The sequence below is a fragment of the Chrysochloris asiatica genome, unplaced genomic scaffold, assembly GCF_000296735.1.
Source record: "Chrysochloris asiatica unplaced genomic scaffold, ChrAsi1.0 scaffold00161, whole genome shotgun sequence".
Taxonomy (NCBI): domain Eukaryota; kingdom Metazoa; phylum Chordata; class Mammalia; order Afrosoricida; family Chrysochloridae; genus Chrysochloris; species Chrysochloris asiatica.
Genome location: NW_006408679.1, coordinates 6,474,374 through 6,490,461, shown reverse-complemented (window position 1 = coordinate 6,490,461; position 16,088 = coordinate 6,474,374). Strand labels below are relative to the sequence as shown.

The following is a 16,088-nucleotide window of genomic DNA, read 5'->3' as shown; positions in this document are numbered from 1 at the left end:
TCCATTGTCATGTGCTCCCTTTCCTCTCCCCCTTGGTTAAAATTCCTCAGTGTCTCCCGCCTTCAGAATCTAAAGCAAAAATTCACACCCCACCCCTTTTAGCAGGATCCATGTTCCAACTGGTTTTCTCTCCATATTCCTCATAAACCTTAGAGCACTGGTGCCCCAATGATGTGGCTACAGCATCAACTCTACTACAAAGAGGTGGAAAATATTAAGCGATACATCCAAGATAAGTTGTTGTTGTCAGGTGCCATCGAGTCGGAACCGACTCATAGCGACCCCATGCACAGCAGAACGAAACAATGTCCGATCCTGGGCCAACCTCACTACCGCTGCCACACTTGAGTCCATTAATGATGCCACCTGGCTGATCCATCTCGTTGGGGGTCTTCCTCTTTTTCTCTGACCCTCCACCTTACCCAGCATGACATCCTTCTCCAACGATTGTTTCCTCCGGACAATATGTCCAAAGTAGGAGAAAAGAGGCTGCATAAATTATCAAGCACAAAACAAGACAATATAGAAATGCAGAAAGAACATTTTTTAACTACATAATAACAAAATATTAACCATGGCTAAAAGAAATATACCTAGCTGTCCATAATGGTTGCCTCTAGCGTGGTCTTGGCACAGTGACTAAGCACTCGGCTACAAGCTGAAAGGTCTCCAGTTTGAACCCTCCAGCCGCTCCATAGAAGAAAGATGTAGCTGTCCACTTCTGTAGAGATTGGTAAGTGCCCTTGAGATGGTTCTGACTCACAGTGACTCTGTATAGGCTTCCAAAGAGTGTCTGGTGAGCTTGAACCACAGACCTTGTAGTTCAAACCGACTTTGCAGTCCAGCGCATTAACCCACAGCGCCACACCAGGACTACTAAAGAGTACACACTAGGATCACACTAGGACTACTTCAGATTACAGCTTTGGAAACCTTACAGGGCAATTCTGTGTCCTACAGGGTCACTCTGAGTCAGAAATGACAGCAACAGGCTGTTCAAAAAAGTCTTGCTTTGATAAAACAGTTAAGTGAAAAAACAGAAAGGTGGGGGAAAAAAACACATCATGCTCCAAATTGATTACAACGCACAGCAATCTCGTAGCAACCTTATAGCACAGAGAAGAGCTGAAACACATCACCAGATTTCTTCTGCACTCGAACAGCTAACCCTTCTGCTAGCAGGTGAGTGCTTAACCAATGCACCACCAGGGCTCCTTTTAATTTAAGATTAAGGACTATAAACCAGACATCACTTTTTCCTACTATTCACACCTTCCCTTTTCCTAGATTTGTGTAATTCTTTACTGAGTGTCTTCATATACAATATTACGTAACAACGCCATGTATGCAGAGATGTAGTATTACATTCCACACCTTAGGAAAACAAAGCTCTAAGGGGCCAGGTGTTTGGGGCAGATGATAGATTGGTAAATGCAGAAGCCCTAGTTAGAGTCCACATTGTATTTACTTCCTATTGAAGTTCTAAGACCATGTTGTTACAAATTACCACAATTCAGCAATTTACAACCGCGTTATCTCCTGTTCTGTAGACAGCATCCCATGGTCTCACTGGGCTCTGTCAAGGTGTCAGCAAGCTGCATTCCTTGCGGCCTGAAGGAGAATCATTTCCGGACCCTGAAGGAGAATCATTTCCGGACCCACTCCAGTAGCTGGGAGTGCTGTTCCTTGGCTGGAGGCCTGAGGGCCTCACTTCCTGTTGGCTGCCAGCCAGAAACTCTTTTCAGCCTCTTCAGGTGGCCCAGATTCCCTGGTTTGTGGCTGACTGATCAGAACCAGCAGTGGCCACTTCAAATTTCTGACCTCCTTTTCTGCCTCCCTCTTCTGTTTTTAGGGGTTCCTGTAATTACATTATGTCCATCCAACCCAGATAACCCAGGGTACTTTCTCTATTTTAAGGTCAGCTGATTAATAATCTAACCCTTCACCTGGAATAGTGTTAGACTGAAAACAAAAAAAAAATGCGAAAGAAGTTTTAAGGGCAGGGTGCCCTTGAAATTCTGTTCACCAACATGTCCTGTCAGTCAGTCCATATTGTTACTATTTCTTAGTACTCTTAAAGGTATGCACATTCTGTCTTTCATCTACTTTCCTTGCTGGGATTTAGCTACTCAAAACAAAGCAAGAGCGACCAAGTGGTTTTTGATTTGTATCTTCAATTCACAAATTTAGTAACATCAATAAACAAAATGCATGGAGAATCTGTCTGTAAAACTGTCATCCCATAAATTAATGTATCTAACTCTATGAAGAACTTGAAATACAATGAAGACATCTAAGGCCCTAAAAAAAACAACAACAACCCAAAAAAACACCTTAATTACATATTGAAGACCACCCTGAAACTCATGAAGCATTTTCTTAAATACTTCCTATGTGGCTGATATGGAATTGTTACTACAGTAACTATATTTTCTAAGAAATCCATTATTTTTTCAGGTGGGTAAAATATTCCAAAGGTTTCTGGCTCTTAAACAAAGGTTGTTTATGACATCAGAAACCAAAGGCAACTGGCTGATATGGCAAATGCCTGTTATATGCAATTCTGCCACACATACACACAAAAAACTAAAACCAGTAAAAAGCTTAGAGACAAAAGTTTAACTTTATTACAACTGTTTTCAAGTCAGCTATGATTTTGACAAACATTATAAGTAAGTCTAATTTCCAAGATACAAAAGACAATAAATACAGACTCAAATTCATCCTAAAGACAAGATTCTAAATCTAACTAACTGCAGTGTAGCTTAGTTTCCATATTTCAAATATATATTTCTTAAGATGCTACAAGAACTTACGTAATAAAGTTTATTGCTCACTAACAACCAACTAGAAGTTCTTCACTGGCAATATGCCAAGTGGGCGGCACCTTTGACCCTTCACTTGAGCCCCTTGAGGGTCCCCAGGTGCTTGTAGACAATCAGATGGTGCCAGGATGGCACGGGTCCTTTCTGGCAGGACGATTGCTACCAGGGCAGATGCTGAACACACCAACTAAACAGGCCTAGAAGCTGACTCTCCCATCAGCACAGCAAACGGCCCTCAATTTCTTATAAGAAATGGAACGGTTGGTGTGGCACACTGTCTTTCGTTGTGCATTCAGGAACACCATTCCCCAGCACCGCACAGCCCACTTACGTACAGGCTCCGCTTCCCGGGCTGAATGTCCTCCACAAAGAGGAATTTTTCAAACCTTCATTTTCTTCCAATACACATTCTTCATTGATTTCAAGCTACATATACTATCATTAAAGTAAGTCTTGTGAAACTTCCTTCCAAAAAGTCATCAATGTATTACTTCTTAGTGATAACAGAAATTATTTCTTCATTAACAAATATTCTGTAGCGTTTCAGGCCAAGCTCCTTTGTCTTGGTTTAATTCTTGGGTATAGCTGTAAGAAAGGTTAGAAACCATTTATACAAGAATACAAGAATACAAGGGTGTAACAACATCTCAGGAAGCACTGGCAGGGAGTGAATTTCACAGGAAAGTATTAAACCTAATGGGGGCTCTGCCACATATGGTCCACAAAGATTCTCATCTACCAGCTGCTATAATCAGCCACTCCGCAAAAGGCACTTCAAGGTCATAGGAGCCTATAACTGTGACAATATCACCTCTCAGGAATATAAAAACTCTGAACCATATCACTCCAAGATAGAACTAAGCATGAACTCAATTCCCAGAGCTTGCTGAACAATACATCAAGCTTAACAAGAAACACAAAGTGTTAAAGGTGATTTACAATATATTATAAGCTCTAGCTTCCATCACTAGAAAAGAAACATGAGAAATTCAAGTCTCATTTAACTTTAGTTAACAATAGCCATGGCATTGTGTCAAGGGAATTGAGACTGTAAGGAATAAAATGTCTTAGACGAAAAGTCCACATTTGTAAGGCAGCTGTTTTTGATTGTGGATTCTAAGGGTTTGAGGTTTTTCATAAGGAAAGCTGGAAGAGAGAAGGGCATTTGTGAAGGTCATGAGATCTCCAGACTAGAAGTCAAGAGCAAATCTAGCTAGTTTTCAACTGACAAAACAAAACAAAAAGACCTCTTCCCCTTAACAAACAACCAACCAAACAACCAAACAAAGGTTTGTTAAAAGAAGTTGTTGCTGTTGTTAAGTGCCACGGAGTGGTTTCTGACTGAAAAACTGGTGGATCAATGTTATATAAAGGATTGTTTTTCTAGCTGAGAAAAGATACTTAGCCAACACAATCTTTCAGACATGCCTGGCCCTCTGACTAAAAATTCAGCGTGCATACACTTTCCTTTTTAAAAAAACCTCAAAAGAAACTGGGGGTGGAAAGCAGGTTTGTACAGAAGCCACTCCAACCCAGTGAGGAGTTCCAAAACGTTCACCTAAGAGTATTTACATGTGGGGTTTACTAACTAAGTGCAGGAACCACATGGCAGTTAGTGCAAAGCCCCTCTCTGACACACGAGCACACCTCAATGTTGGAATAACTTACTCCCAACAAGTTGCGTGGAACATATCCCTCCTTCTCATTCAGGCGTGCCCACCACCACTCGATTTCATCCTCATCTTCCCTGCGGATGATTGTCATGCAGTCTCCTTCTCTCATGGGCAGCTCGTCATCATTCTGAGGTTCATAATCCCAAAGTGCATAAATGACTCCTTTATTCATGATGCCCATCTTCTCCTGGACTCCTGAAATCAAGACAGTAACATACAGTAACTCAGAGTATGCTGTTCTAAGAACTTCAGCTATGTAAATATAAACGGGAATAAATGGGCACATGCTGGAATGTCAGATCTACATGAAACATCCAACGAGTCCATTTCCCAGAGAGTGAAGAGGAGTAGAGGGCCAGCAGGGTACAAGGAGCAAACAGAAGACAGTTATGTACACTACCAGCTTTAAAACAAGTCTCAAAAATAATAAGCATAATAAGCATCCTACACATTAAGTTTATCTCAAAACTGGTCTTACTCAGAATATACAACTTTTCCAAGCCCAGGAATTAGAAGTCCAAGGACTTAAAGAACAGACTGAGTACAGGATATTAAAAAAAGTGAATGATGTGTCTGTCAGATTTCAGCCTGCTCTTTAGTTTAACAACCAAGGGACTCTGAAAACACTACTTCTTTACCTAAAACTTAAGAGCACAGAAAATATCTGAAGTGTTTTGTCAGTCAGTTCAAGTGGTGGTTCTGTAGCATTAAGAACTGGACTGCTAAGCACAAGGTTGGTTGTTCAAACCCACCAGCTACTCAAAAACACTATACAGGGTAGGGTCTCTATGAGTCGGAAGTGACTCCACAGCATTACCAGCAACAATCGCCAATTGTCAAACCAAGAAAAAGAAAATAAAATTACTAAGTGCATTGTTGTTGTTAAGTGCCATGGAGTTGGTTCTGACTCACAGAGTCTATGTATAGGGTTTCCTATGCCTTAATCTTCAACGGAAAGAAAACCTCATCTTTCTCTCTCAGAGCGGCTATTGGCTTGAACAGAGGACCTTGTGGTTCGCAGTAGAAATGACACAAAATGTACATACAATGTACACAAAATGTACAAACAAGAATAAGAATTCTAAAAGATATGCCTTAATCTTCAACGGAAAGAAAACCTCATCTTTCTCTCTCAGAGCGGCTATTGGCTTGAACAGAGGACCTTGTGGTTCGCAGTAGAAATGACACAAAATGTACATACAATGTACACAAAAATGTACATACAAGAATAAGAATTCTAAAAGATACTGAAATCTACAAACGGGGGGTGGGGTGGTGGTGCTTCAAATATCTACTTATTATCACAGTTAACATATATTAAAAGTAACTACCTAAGTTTTATCTGTCTTCATTACACCTTCCAACAACCATCAATTGGCAGCCAATATGAGGGGGCTTCAAAAAGCTCATGGAAGAATTCCACTATCTTTTAATTCTATTTTTCCATGACCTTTTTGAAGCCTCTCATAAGAGCAAAGCAGAAAAGTTAAGGAATTAAACTATAAAGTCCTGAGCTTACTCATAAATTTGGATTTAAACACTATTATTATTTTTACTTTTTTATTTAAGAAAAAAAGAAAACAGGAAAATATATGCTTACCTTCCAATATTAGATTTTTCAACTTTTTGAAACATGTAGAACATACAGAAACTGTTTTAAAATTAATTACCGAGAGGCAATAATGTGATATCTGATTTATTATATATTCTAAACAGTTAACTTACTGAAGTCCCCTCGAAACATATACACTCTTGGTATCTATGATAGACTATAAATAAACCAAACATGGTGCCATCAAGTTGATCCCCACTCACTCTGGCCCAGTAGGACAGAGTACAGTTGCCCACAGTTTTCAAGATTGTATCCTTACAAAAGCAGATTTTTGTACCTTACGGCACCGTTAGAGAAGCTGGCGGGTTCCAACAGCTGACTTTTTGGTTAACAGCCAATCTCTTAACCACTGTGCCATCAGGGCTCCTGTATTTATAATTGCTCTTGTAGTTCAGTGCCAGGAAATCAGTTCCAAACTCACAGCAATCTTGGAGAGGGCTTCTAAGGAGCAGTTGGTTGGGTCTGAACTGCTGATCTTGAGATTAGCAGTTTAGTGCTTAGCCTATAGCGTCACACTAGGGCCTCATACTTAAAATTAAGGGTCTCTAATTCTCTCTTTTTTTTTTTGGATTAAAAAAAATAAATAAAAAATTAGGGACCAGCATAGTGGTTACGAATCGGGCTGCGAACCATAAGGTCAGCAGTTCGAAACTACCAGCCGCTCCGCGGGAGAAAGATGAGGCTTTCTACTCCCGTAAGGATTTACACCCTCGGAAACCCTGTACAGGGTCGCTATGGGTCGGAACCGACTCGAAGGCACAACAACAACAACAACAATTATAAATATGAGGTCCTAGTGTGATGCTATATATAGGCTCAGCATTGGCTGCTAACCATAAGTTCTGCAGTCCAAACTCATCAGTTGCTCCTTGGAAACCCTAAACAGGGTTACTATAGGTCAGAACCAACTCGAGCACTTAGCAACGACAACAAAAGTGTTTTTTTTAAATCCTATGCCATATTTAAATATAGCAAGAAGACCAATGAATTAAATATATCACAACTAGCATTCCAAAATTTAACAGAAAGTAATCACATATATTAACAATAAAAACTAGCAGCTAGGGCAGATGACAAACAGAACTTGAGGTTTATCTATCTGTCTTCCTCTGACCACCTACCTCTCTCCCTTCTTTCCAAACACTTGAAAACAAGTCTAGTGAGGCCGAGGGACAAGTCCTCTAACATCAAACTGAAGGAAAAACTAACTCCAACTTCTAAGCCTTGAAAAAATTTCCCTTGAAAATAAAAATGCCAGCTGCACAGATCCATCGAAGCTTCAAGTCCATTTTGCTCTCAGTACAGATCTGGTGTTCTCAGTCAGAATCACAAATTCAAAATCAAGAAATCAAACCAGCAACACATTATGTGTTGTCTTTATTTTACTTTCTAACAAGTTTTACTCAGCAGGGCTCTTACACTGACACTGAATTTCCCTTGTAGCTGGACAAGTCCCCGATGGTAGCTGTTTCAAGGGATGAACACAAAAGCTGCAGTGGTATGTCTGGTTTAGGCTGGTCTCCTTCCAATGTCCAACACAAAAGACTGCTTCTAAACCACAAAAATACTTCTCAAATGATAACATAAAGATACAGATAAATGAGTGCAGTATCCGAGACAGTGAGTGCTGAGTCCCATACCATAGAGAAACTGGGAGCACTGCGAGTAGCCCTCCTCCATCTCCTCGCACTTGTCCGCAGCGGTCTGCATGTCACTGTAGGTCATAGCAAATACAGCAGCTCCAGACTCCACCAGAAACTTACACACTTGGACATTGTTACACGAGGCAGCACAATGTAATGGGGTCCTGGAAAACAAAACACACCAAGGCCAACAAATGGCACCTGCTACAGAGAAAATTCTTAAACCTTAAGTCAAAACTATCTACTGAAGTCTTCTTAAAACCAAACAATAGTTTAGCTTACCTAGGAAGGAAAAGTTGGCTTTGAGCATTACGCTCCTTTAAGATCTTTCTATGTGGGATCAAAATGAGAACAGTAACTTAACTCAAAAGATGAGGTAGAAAACGTATATTAATGGGACAATAACAACACAAAAAAGGAGCGTGAGAATGGTTGCACAACTTGAAATGATTCAGTATCACTGAACTGTACACACGGAAACTTAAAAAAATTAGTAATGAGAGAAAGTCATTTGATATTTTTTTATTATAGATCCTAAATTGCCCAATAAATACGTGTTGGTTATGTGCTGTGGAGTCGGTTCCGACTCATAGTGACCCTGTATAGGGTTTCCGAGGCTACAAATCTTTATGGGAGCAGAAAGCCTCATCTTTCTCTCACTGGTAGTTTTGAACTGCTGACCTTGAAGTTAGCAGCCCATCTCATAAGCACTATGCTACCAGAGCTCCTTATATTTTGTTCAACAAAAATTTTAAAACCAGGATTGAGACTGGTAGATCCCTAGACTGTGGCCCTTGGCCACTCTCCAAGTGTGGAACTGAACTCACCCTGAGGCTCAATTTTCAGCACAGTAATAGACAGATATGTAGGCAACAACAACACTGGTGAGGTACACACACAACAGAATAGTTAACCATTCAAGATTAAAGGCCAACATTTCCCAAGGACAAAGTGAGAAGGGTTGGGAATGAGAGAGAAAGAATCAGAAAAATGGGACAGGCAATGCTACACTGAGGGGACTCCCATCACTGAGATGAAACTGAGTAGGATTTGTTACATGTAAAAGCAGAGTTTATGATCTGCTCTGTAAGTTTTCACTCAGTTTACAATAAAAAGTTAAAATAACAAAATAAAACATTTTTTAAGAGAAACTTACTGAGTCTATTAACCACTATCTACTGTGCCCTTGCTTCTGAAAATCTCCTACATAGTTGTGTGTTGTTTCTCCACCAATTAAGTACACATCAAAGAATTACAGCCACACAGGAAACATGTTACAGACTTCTGGACAACACCAATGCACAAAGAAGGGTGAGAGGAGTCAAGGAAATGAGTAAAATGCAATGGAATTCCTATCATGATCATAAACAATGCAGTTGTTACTGTTAAGTGCCATCAAGTAGTTTCCAACTCACAGTAACCTTGTATAGCCTTTCCAAGGAGTAGCTAGTACATCTGAACCACCAACTTTGTGGCTAGCAGTCCAGTGCTTATCCTACAGTGCCACACTAGGACTCCTAATCATACAGAATGTTGTTGTTATTGTTCAGTGCTGTAGAGTCAGTTCCAACTCATAGTAACCCTATATATGGGTTTCTAGTGCTCAATTGTCCAATGCTTATCCTACAGCATATACCAGAATAGAAACTGACTTCTGGCAAGATGGCAGACTAGGCAGATATACTAGAGTACTCTCTACAACAAAGATGTGAGAGACAAAATAAAACACACACAGATGAAAATTCTGACACCATGAACTTCAGAAGAAAGGTTAGAGAGGTTGATGGAGTGCTTAGTGGGAGGAGAGGCTGAGCAGGGACAGTGAGAGAGAAGACTGACTGGTTAATGGCTGTCCAGACATGGCTGGGCCATCTTGTGAGGTAGCAGAGGAAGGTCTGGAGAGCAGATCCTCAAGTGCGATTTCTTCTTCTTTCCCCATGTTCCCCTGGTTAAAAAGTGTGGCCAGCTCCGCCTTCAGTCTACCCCATTGCAAACTCTACTCTCCTGGTGATCAGAACCATGTGGTTGGCACCATGTCAGTGTGAGGTGGGGGCTGGCTGCCATCACTTTAAGGTGCTGCTTTGGTATTTGGATTCAGGTGGGTTTTGCTCCAAACCTACAAAACCCAAAAGCCACCAGACCAGCATGTAACCAGTCATGCTACTCTCAGCTTTCTTGTGATCCTAACAGACACTGAAACCAGCTTCATCAAGGGCCCCCAAAAACTACTTCCAGATTGAGTGCCCTGAACATAGATAACGCTGAGGCCAATAGGAACTCCATTTAGGGCCAGGAACTCTGCTGTCACATCCCTTCCACAACCATCTCATAAGCTCTTTGAATTGCAGGAGCCCCACAGAGATTTCTCCTCTATAGTCCAACAACTGCACTGTTTGTTTTTGCAAATACGCCAACTCCACAATGTCCCGGGGACAACAGGCAATTTTAGCTTTCATGAAAAAATGAGTGAATGGCTCAAAAAAATGACAAAGATGCAGAGCAGGAAAACATTTCTGAGGAAGAAAAGGCAATGGAAATAACTGAAAAATAATTTAAAAGAATGCTAGTTAGGTACCTTCAAAGGATCGATAGAAAGAATGAGGAAAGCAAGGAGAACACAATAAAAACTTTAGCAGAATCCAGGAAAGCACCATAAGAAGATATAAAATAAATGCAAAATTTGAAACAATACAAAATTTGCAATTAGAAAGCCAGAAGATTAATACTAAGATCTCACATATGGACAATACATTGAAAGGACAAAGGAGTAGATGCAAAGCAAGAGAAATCTGATTTATGAGCTGGAAGATAAATCTATCAATACTAGTGTGCTAAAAGAACAATCAGAAAAAAGAATGATGAAATCCAAAAAAAGCCTAAGAGTTACACGGGACAACATGAAGGGGAACACCTTACGGGTGACTGGAATTCCAGAACAGGAAGAGACGAGTAGCGAAAACTGTCAAAGGATTGTTGGAAGAAAACTCCCCGAACATCATGAAAGACGAAAAAATAAACATACAAGAAGCTGAACGAACCCAAACAGAACATATCCCAAAAGAAAATTACCAAGACATATTATAAGCAACTTTCCAAAACCAAGGACAAAAAAAAAAAGAATTCTGAGAGCAGTTCGGGAAAAAAGAAAAATTACCTTTGAGAACCAATAAGACTAAGCTTTGATTTCTCAGCAGAAACCATGCAGGCAAGACGGCAATGGGATGACATAAACAATACTCTGGAAAAAAAACTGTCAACCAAGAATCATAAAACCAACAAAGCTGTCCCTCAAATACCACGATGAACTTAGGATGTTTCCTGATAAACAGAAATTAAAGGAATTTGTAATGACCAGATCAACGTTGCAAAAAATGCTGAAGGGTGTTCTTTGGAGTAAGAACCAACATCAAGCAGCAGGCAATAACCTTAGATCACCAAGCATGAAAACAACACCCAGAACTCAATCCAGGTATATAAATATTTAAAGTAAAACAAACCTACAAGACTGAAAATAGGGAACCAGAGGTATCAATGTTTAATGAAGTCAACTACAAAGAAAAAAAAGGGAATAGTATAGATCCAGAACTTCCATATGGCAAGGAAGTCAAGTAGGTTTCCATATACAACAGATTGTTTTGAGCAGGGAAAAAAAATTAATAAACCACAGGGTAACATCAAAGAAAATACACCTGCACATCAACATTAAAAAAAGAGGCGAATCAGAGAGATTGAGTAAACATTAGCACAACAGAATTGAAAATAAAAACCCAAAAATAAAGTAAATGCAGTATAAACAATAATGTGGGACAAAGAATCAAGCAGCACCACAAAAACACCGGGAAACATGACAGGATACCTATTGATAATTACACTGAATGCAAACAGAGCAAATGTACCAGTCAAGAGACATAAAGAGCAGAATGGGTAAGAAAACAAGATCCCTCAATATATGCTGTCTGCTGAAATGGACAGGTATTGGCCATTTGAATCTGACAGCTCAAACATGGCAACAGTAGTGAGGTTGGCCCAGGAATGGGCAGTGTTTTGTTCTGCTGTGCATAAGGTCGCTATGGGTCGGTACCGACTTGATAGCACCTGACAACAACAACAACAACAAGAGACATAACAAAAAGATGGAGACAGCCTACATGTCCATCAATAGAAGAATGGCTAACAAACTTTGGTACGTACATACAATGGAATACTATAAAATGTTGAAGAATTATGATGAATTTGTGAAACACCTCACAACAGGTTTGAACCTGGAGGACATTATGCTGAGTGAAATTAGTCAGACACAAACATCATAGGAGACCAATGTTGTAAAAATGTTTCCTTGATATAAGAAACAGTCTATGATGGTTACGGGGCGGGGAGGTATAATTATTCATGGGCTAGAGGGCAGACACATGCTAACATGGGTGACAGGGCAGGCAATATACAACAAGATGGAGATTAGCAGAGGAAAGATGAAGGTAGAGGGGGACACAGGGAGAAATGCAAAAGATAAAGTGACTAGAGGTAAACTTAAATGGAGGGGATTACAACTATGTAATGAAACAAAGTATATGATTTGTTGAATGTGAAACTGATGATCTGCTCTGTAAACCTTCATTCAATTCATAATAAAAAGTTAAAAAAAGAACAGGAACCAATGAATTGTACATAGGTCTATATTCTGACGTACTGAGGCTAATTATTTCTAATTATCCAATAATTCCTAAATTATAGGCCTTCACTCATATCACGTGCCTTTAATATCCCTTTATTAGCACCAACCCTAAACTACTAAACTGCAAATATGAACTTCTTTCTTCATCTAATTTTTTAAAAACCCAAATTGAAATAAATTTTACTGCACAAAGACTGCCAATTTTATTCAAACTAGAAAAGTGACTTCAAAATGCACACATTTGGATCTATTTTAAGCTACTGGTTAGATCAACAGTAAAGCTGTAAGAGTGCCAGTCCCACACTGCCCGAACACAGAAGGCAGGCTTGAGAATGTTCATCAGGCCCTGCGTTTGTAACACCGAGTTCCTTTTTCCTTTTTGTCTTTCCCTTTCCACTAATTCTCCTTGGGTGCTCATTGTTTTGAAAAGGAAACAATTGGCTTGGCAAGTCAAGCGCTGCTTTTGTGTAAAGGGAAAAGTTATAAAGAACACTAGAGTCCAGTCCTGCCTATTAAAGGACGACCTCAACATCAACCCTAGTTGACTGCATTCCTGTCAAAGGGCACATAGATCACATCTCCTGACCCGATAGTCAAATAACATTTCACTTCGCTCTCAATTGGTACAGTAGTAGGAACACTATAATTTCAAGAGCTTATTACTTAGATGGCAACTTTACCCCAAAACTAAGCCCTGGACCACCCTATGGCTAAGTTCTACTGTGACACATGAGGCCGCCATTAGTCAGAAAGGAAGTCAACACCCACTATATCAGCAGGATGCTATAAAATGGCATTGTGGGATAATGCACTGCACTGAAAGGTCAATTTGAACTGCAATGTTGGTTGTTCAAATTCACCAGTTGTTCCTTGGAAACCCTATACTATGAGTCAGAACCGACTAGACGGCACTTAACAATTTAACATACTGCCAAGGTTTTTAACACACTCAGAGGAAAAAGTTAAATACTGATAAGATCTTAATCATAAAACTATTCAGAACATTACTATTTTTGCTTTTATTCCTTTAAGTAATAAATGCATGCTCATGAAAAATCCAAATATCACAGAAATATATGAAGTGAAGGCCTGACCCATTCCCCATTCCAGATACTTATTAGTTTGGCAACTATCACTGAAGATTTCTTACTTGCCTGGCTTTTTTAATAGTGAAAAATTAAAAGCAATCTACACTCCCAGCATTAGAGAATCAATCACAACACATTCAGAATTTGTTTTACATATGCTTTGCTACTAAGCGAAAAACGTAGGCTACAAAATTATGTGTTATAAGCTCAACTACATTTTTAACAGCTTGTAATACAAGCTAGTGAAGGGAATATATTAAAATTCCAGTGGTGTTTACATCTACATTGTGGTGTGTGTGTGTTTTTTTCTTACTTCGTCCATCTTCCACAGTGGCCACACTTCAATTTTATAAATGTAAACTTTATAAAATTGCAAACAAGATGATTCTCTAAGCATTACTTATACCAAAAACAACAACAAAAACTGGAAAATATAACACAACAAAATATGTCAAACAAGAGGGAGAAAGGTCACATTAAATGAGTATAGAGCCATTTTATGAAATAATGAGGCTATTTTAAATTTTTATACAAACGTGTGTACAAGCAATTTTTATATATGTACCTTTGAGAATGTAATATATGACAATTTCTCATGTTAAAATATAAACTTAAAATATTAGAGTTAATATAATGTGAATTCAAAACCAAGCCCACGGCCGCTGAGTCACTTCCGACTCATACAGACACTATAAGACAGAGTACACTGTCTCGTAGGGCTTGGAGACTGGAGATCTTTACAGAAGCCGAGTGCCTCATCTTCCTAATGGGATTACAATGCTTTAAACAAAAGCAATACCCTAACTAGAAAAAAGTCAATTTTCTGTGTATTTTCACAAAGAAGAACATTATATATATATGGAAATACTGTGATTTATGATCCTCTTTGGAGAAACATAATGAACGTTTAATATATACATGTATACATGTGTACATGTGTATACAAAGAGCTCTGGTAGCATAATGGTTACGAATTGGGCTGCTAACCTCAGGGTCAGCAGTTTGAAACTACCAACTGTTCTGCGGGAGAAAGATGGGGCTTTCTTTGATTTACAGCCTCGAAAACCCTCTACAAGGTTGCTATGAGTCGGAACCAATTCCACAGCACATAACAACGATGTTTGTGTGTGTATATATATACACACACACACACACACACGCAAATATGTATTATGTTGTTGTTGTTAAGGGCCATCGAGTCGGTTTCGACTCATAGCAACACTGTATAGGGTTTCAGGGAGCAGCTGGTGAGTTTGAACTACTGAGCTTGTGGTTCAATGCTTATCCTACAGTGACACACACACACATATCTTGTTGCTAACTGCCATCGAGTCAGTTCACAGACTCATAGCAACACTGTGTAGAGTTTCCAAGGAGCGGCTGGTAGGTTTAAACCACTGACCTTACAATTCAAACCAATCTTGCAGTCCAGCGCTTATCTTACTGCGCCACACCAGGGCTCCATATATAAGTCTACCACAGGACTACAGCCCTTGGCCACTCTTCAGGTCTGGCACTGAACTCATTCCTGTGATTTAATTTTCAGGCAACATCAGTGAAGTACACACCCCATAAAGTGATGAACCATTTGAGATGAAAGGACAGCATTTACCCAAGGGCAGAGTTCAGAAGGGTTAGGAAAGGAGGAAGACTGGAAACAGGAGACACAGGGACGGAGTGGGATAAGAGATGACACACTGAGATGACTGCAATTATTGATGAAATGAAGTACACAAGGTTTTGAATCTGTAAACCTTTACTCAATTCACAACACATGACCAAAAAGAAAAAATAAAGAAAAAGGGAAAAGTATTTCCTTTGTTTAGCGTGAAGCACTAGTTTCACAAAATGTTCCATGAAAAATGGATTCCATGGTCAAATATATTTGGGAAATGTTGCAAATTATACTCCCCTTTGAAGAAACATAATGCACATTAAGTAATGGTGTTGTTGTTAAGTGCTGTAGAGTCGGTTCCGATCCATACTGACCCTGTATAGGGTTTCCAAGGAGTAGCTGGTGAGCTTGAATCGCCACCAAGCTTGCAGTTCAAACCAACTTTGCAGTCCGGCACATTTACCCACTGTGCCACACCAGTACAGTGAAATTTCTGAGAGCCTGAACTACACTGCTGGTTTGTCTGGGTTTCCCAAGTTTGACAGAGTGCAGTCTTACCAATTTTCTATTGCTCATTTTAGTAGAAAATACTTGCATTTTCTGTCCCTGGCACGTTTCCACCCCAGACTGGTTCCAGTTTTTGTGCATCTTACTATATTTTATACACACTGAAAAGTTCCAAGAGGATTAAGGGAAGTTGCTTAAACCACTATTGCTGTTATGTGCTGTGGAGTGGTTCTAACTCATATAAACCCTGTATAGCTAGCACTTCTCAAATGTGTTTCAGTATGATAACTAAACAGTGTCCCATTTCCTGACATTTCTTATTTTTCATATCATTTAACTACCACACTTTTTAAAACTTCCACAATGGGATGAATGCTCCATGGAGGTAAACTAACTCCTCAAAGCACAGTTCTCCCACTAGATTACAAAGCTGCTTTCCTCCTAACACATTAC

At 39.6% G+C, this 16,088-nt stretch overlaps 1 protein-coding gene across 2 annotated transcripts in view; it reads right to left on the bottom strand.

The window, feature by feature from the left end:
• Nucleotides 1–3,293: 3,293 nt before the first annotated feature.
• Nucleotides 3,294–16,088, bottom strand: part of TP53BP2 (tumor protein p53 binding protein, 2) — a 62,187-nt gene continuing 49,392 nt past the window's right edge. For both annotated transcript variants that reach the window (XM_006871144.1, XM_006871145.1), the window contains exons 15-17: nt 7,751–7,917; nt 4,494–4,693; nt 3,294–3,410 (exon numbers count right to left, since the gene is read on the bottom strand). In XM_006871144.1, the coding sequence (XP_006871206.1) occupies nt 3,369–3,410; nt 4,494–4,693; nt 7,751–7,917 (409 nt within the window). In that variant the 3' untranslated portion in view covers nt 3,294–3,368. The remainder of the gene's footprint in view (nt 3,411–4,493; nt 4,694–7,750; nt 7,918–16,088) is intronic.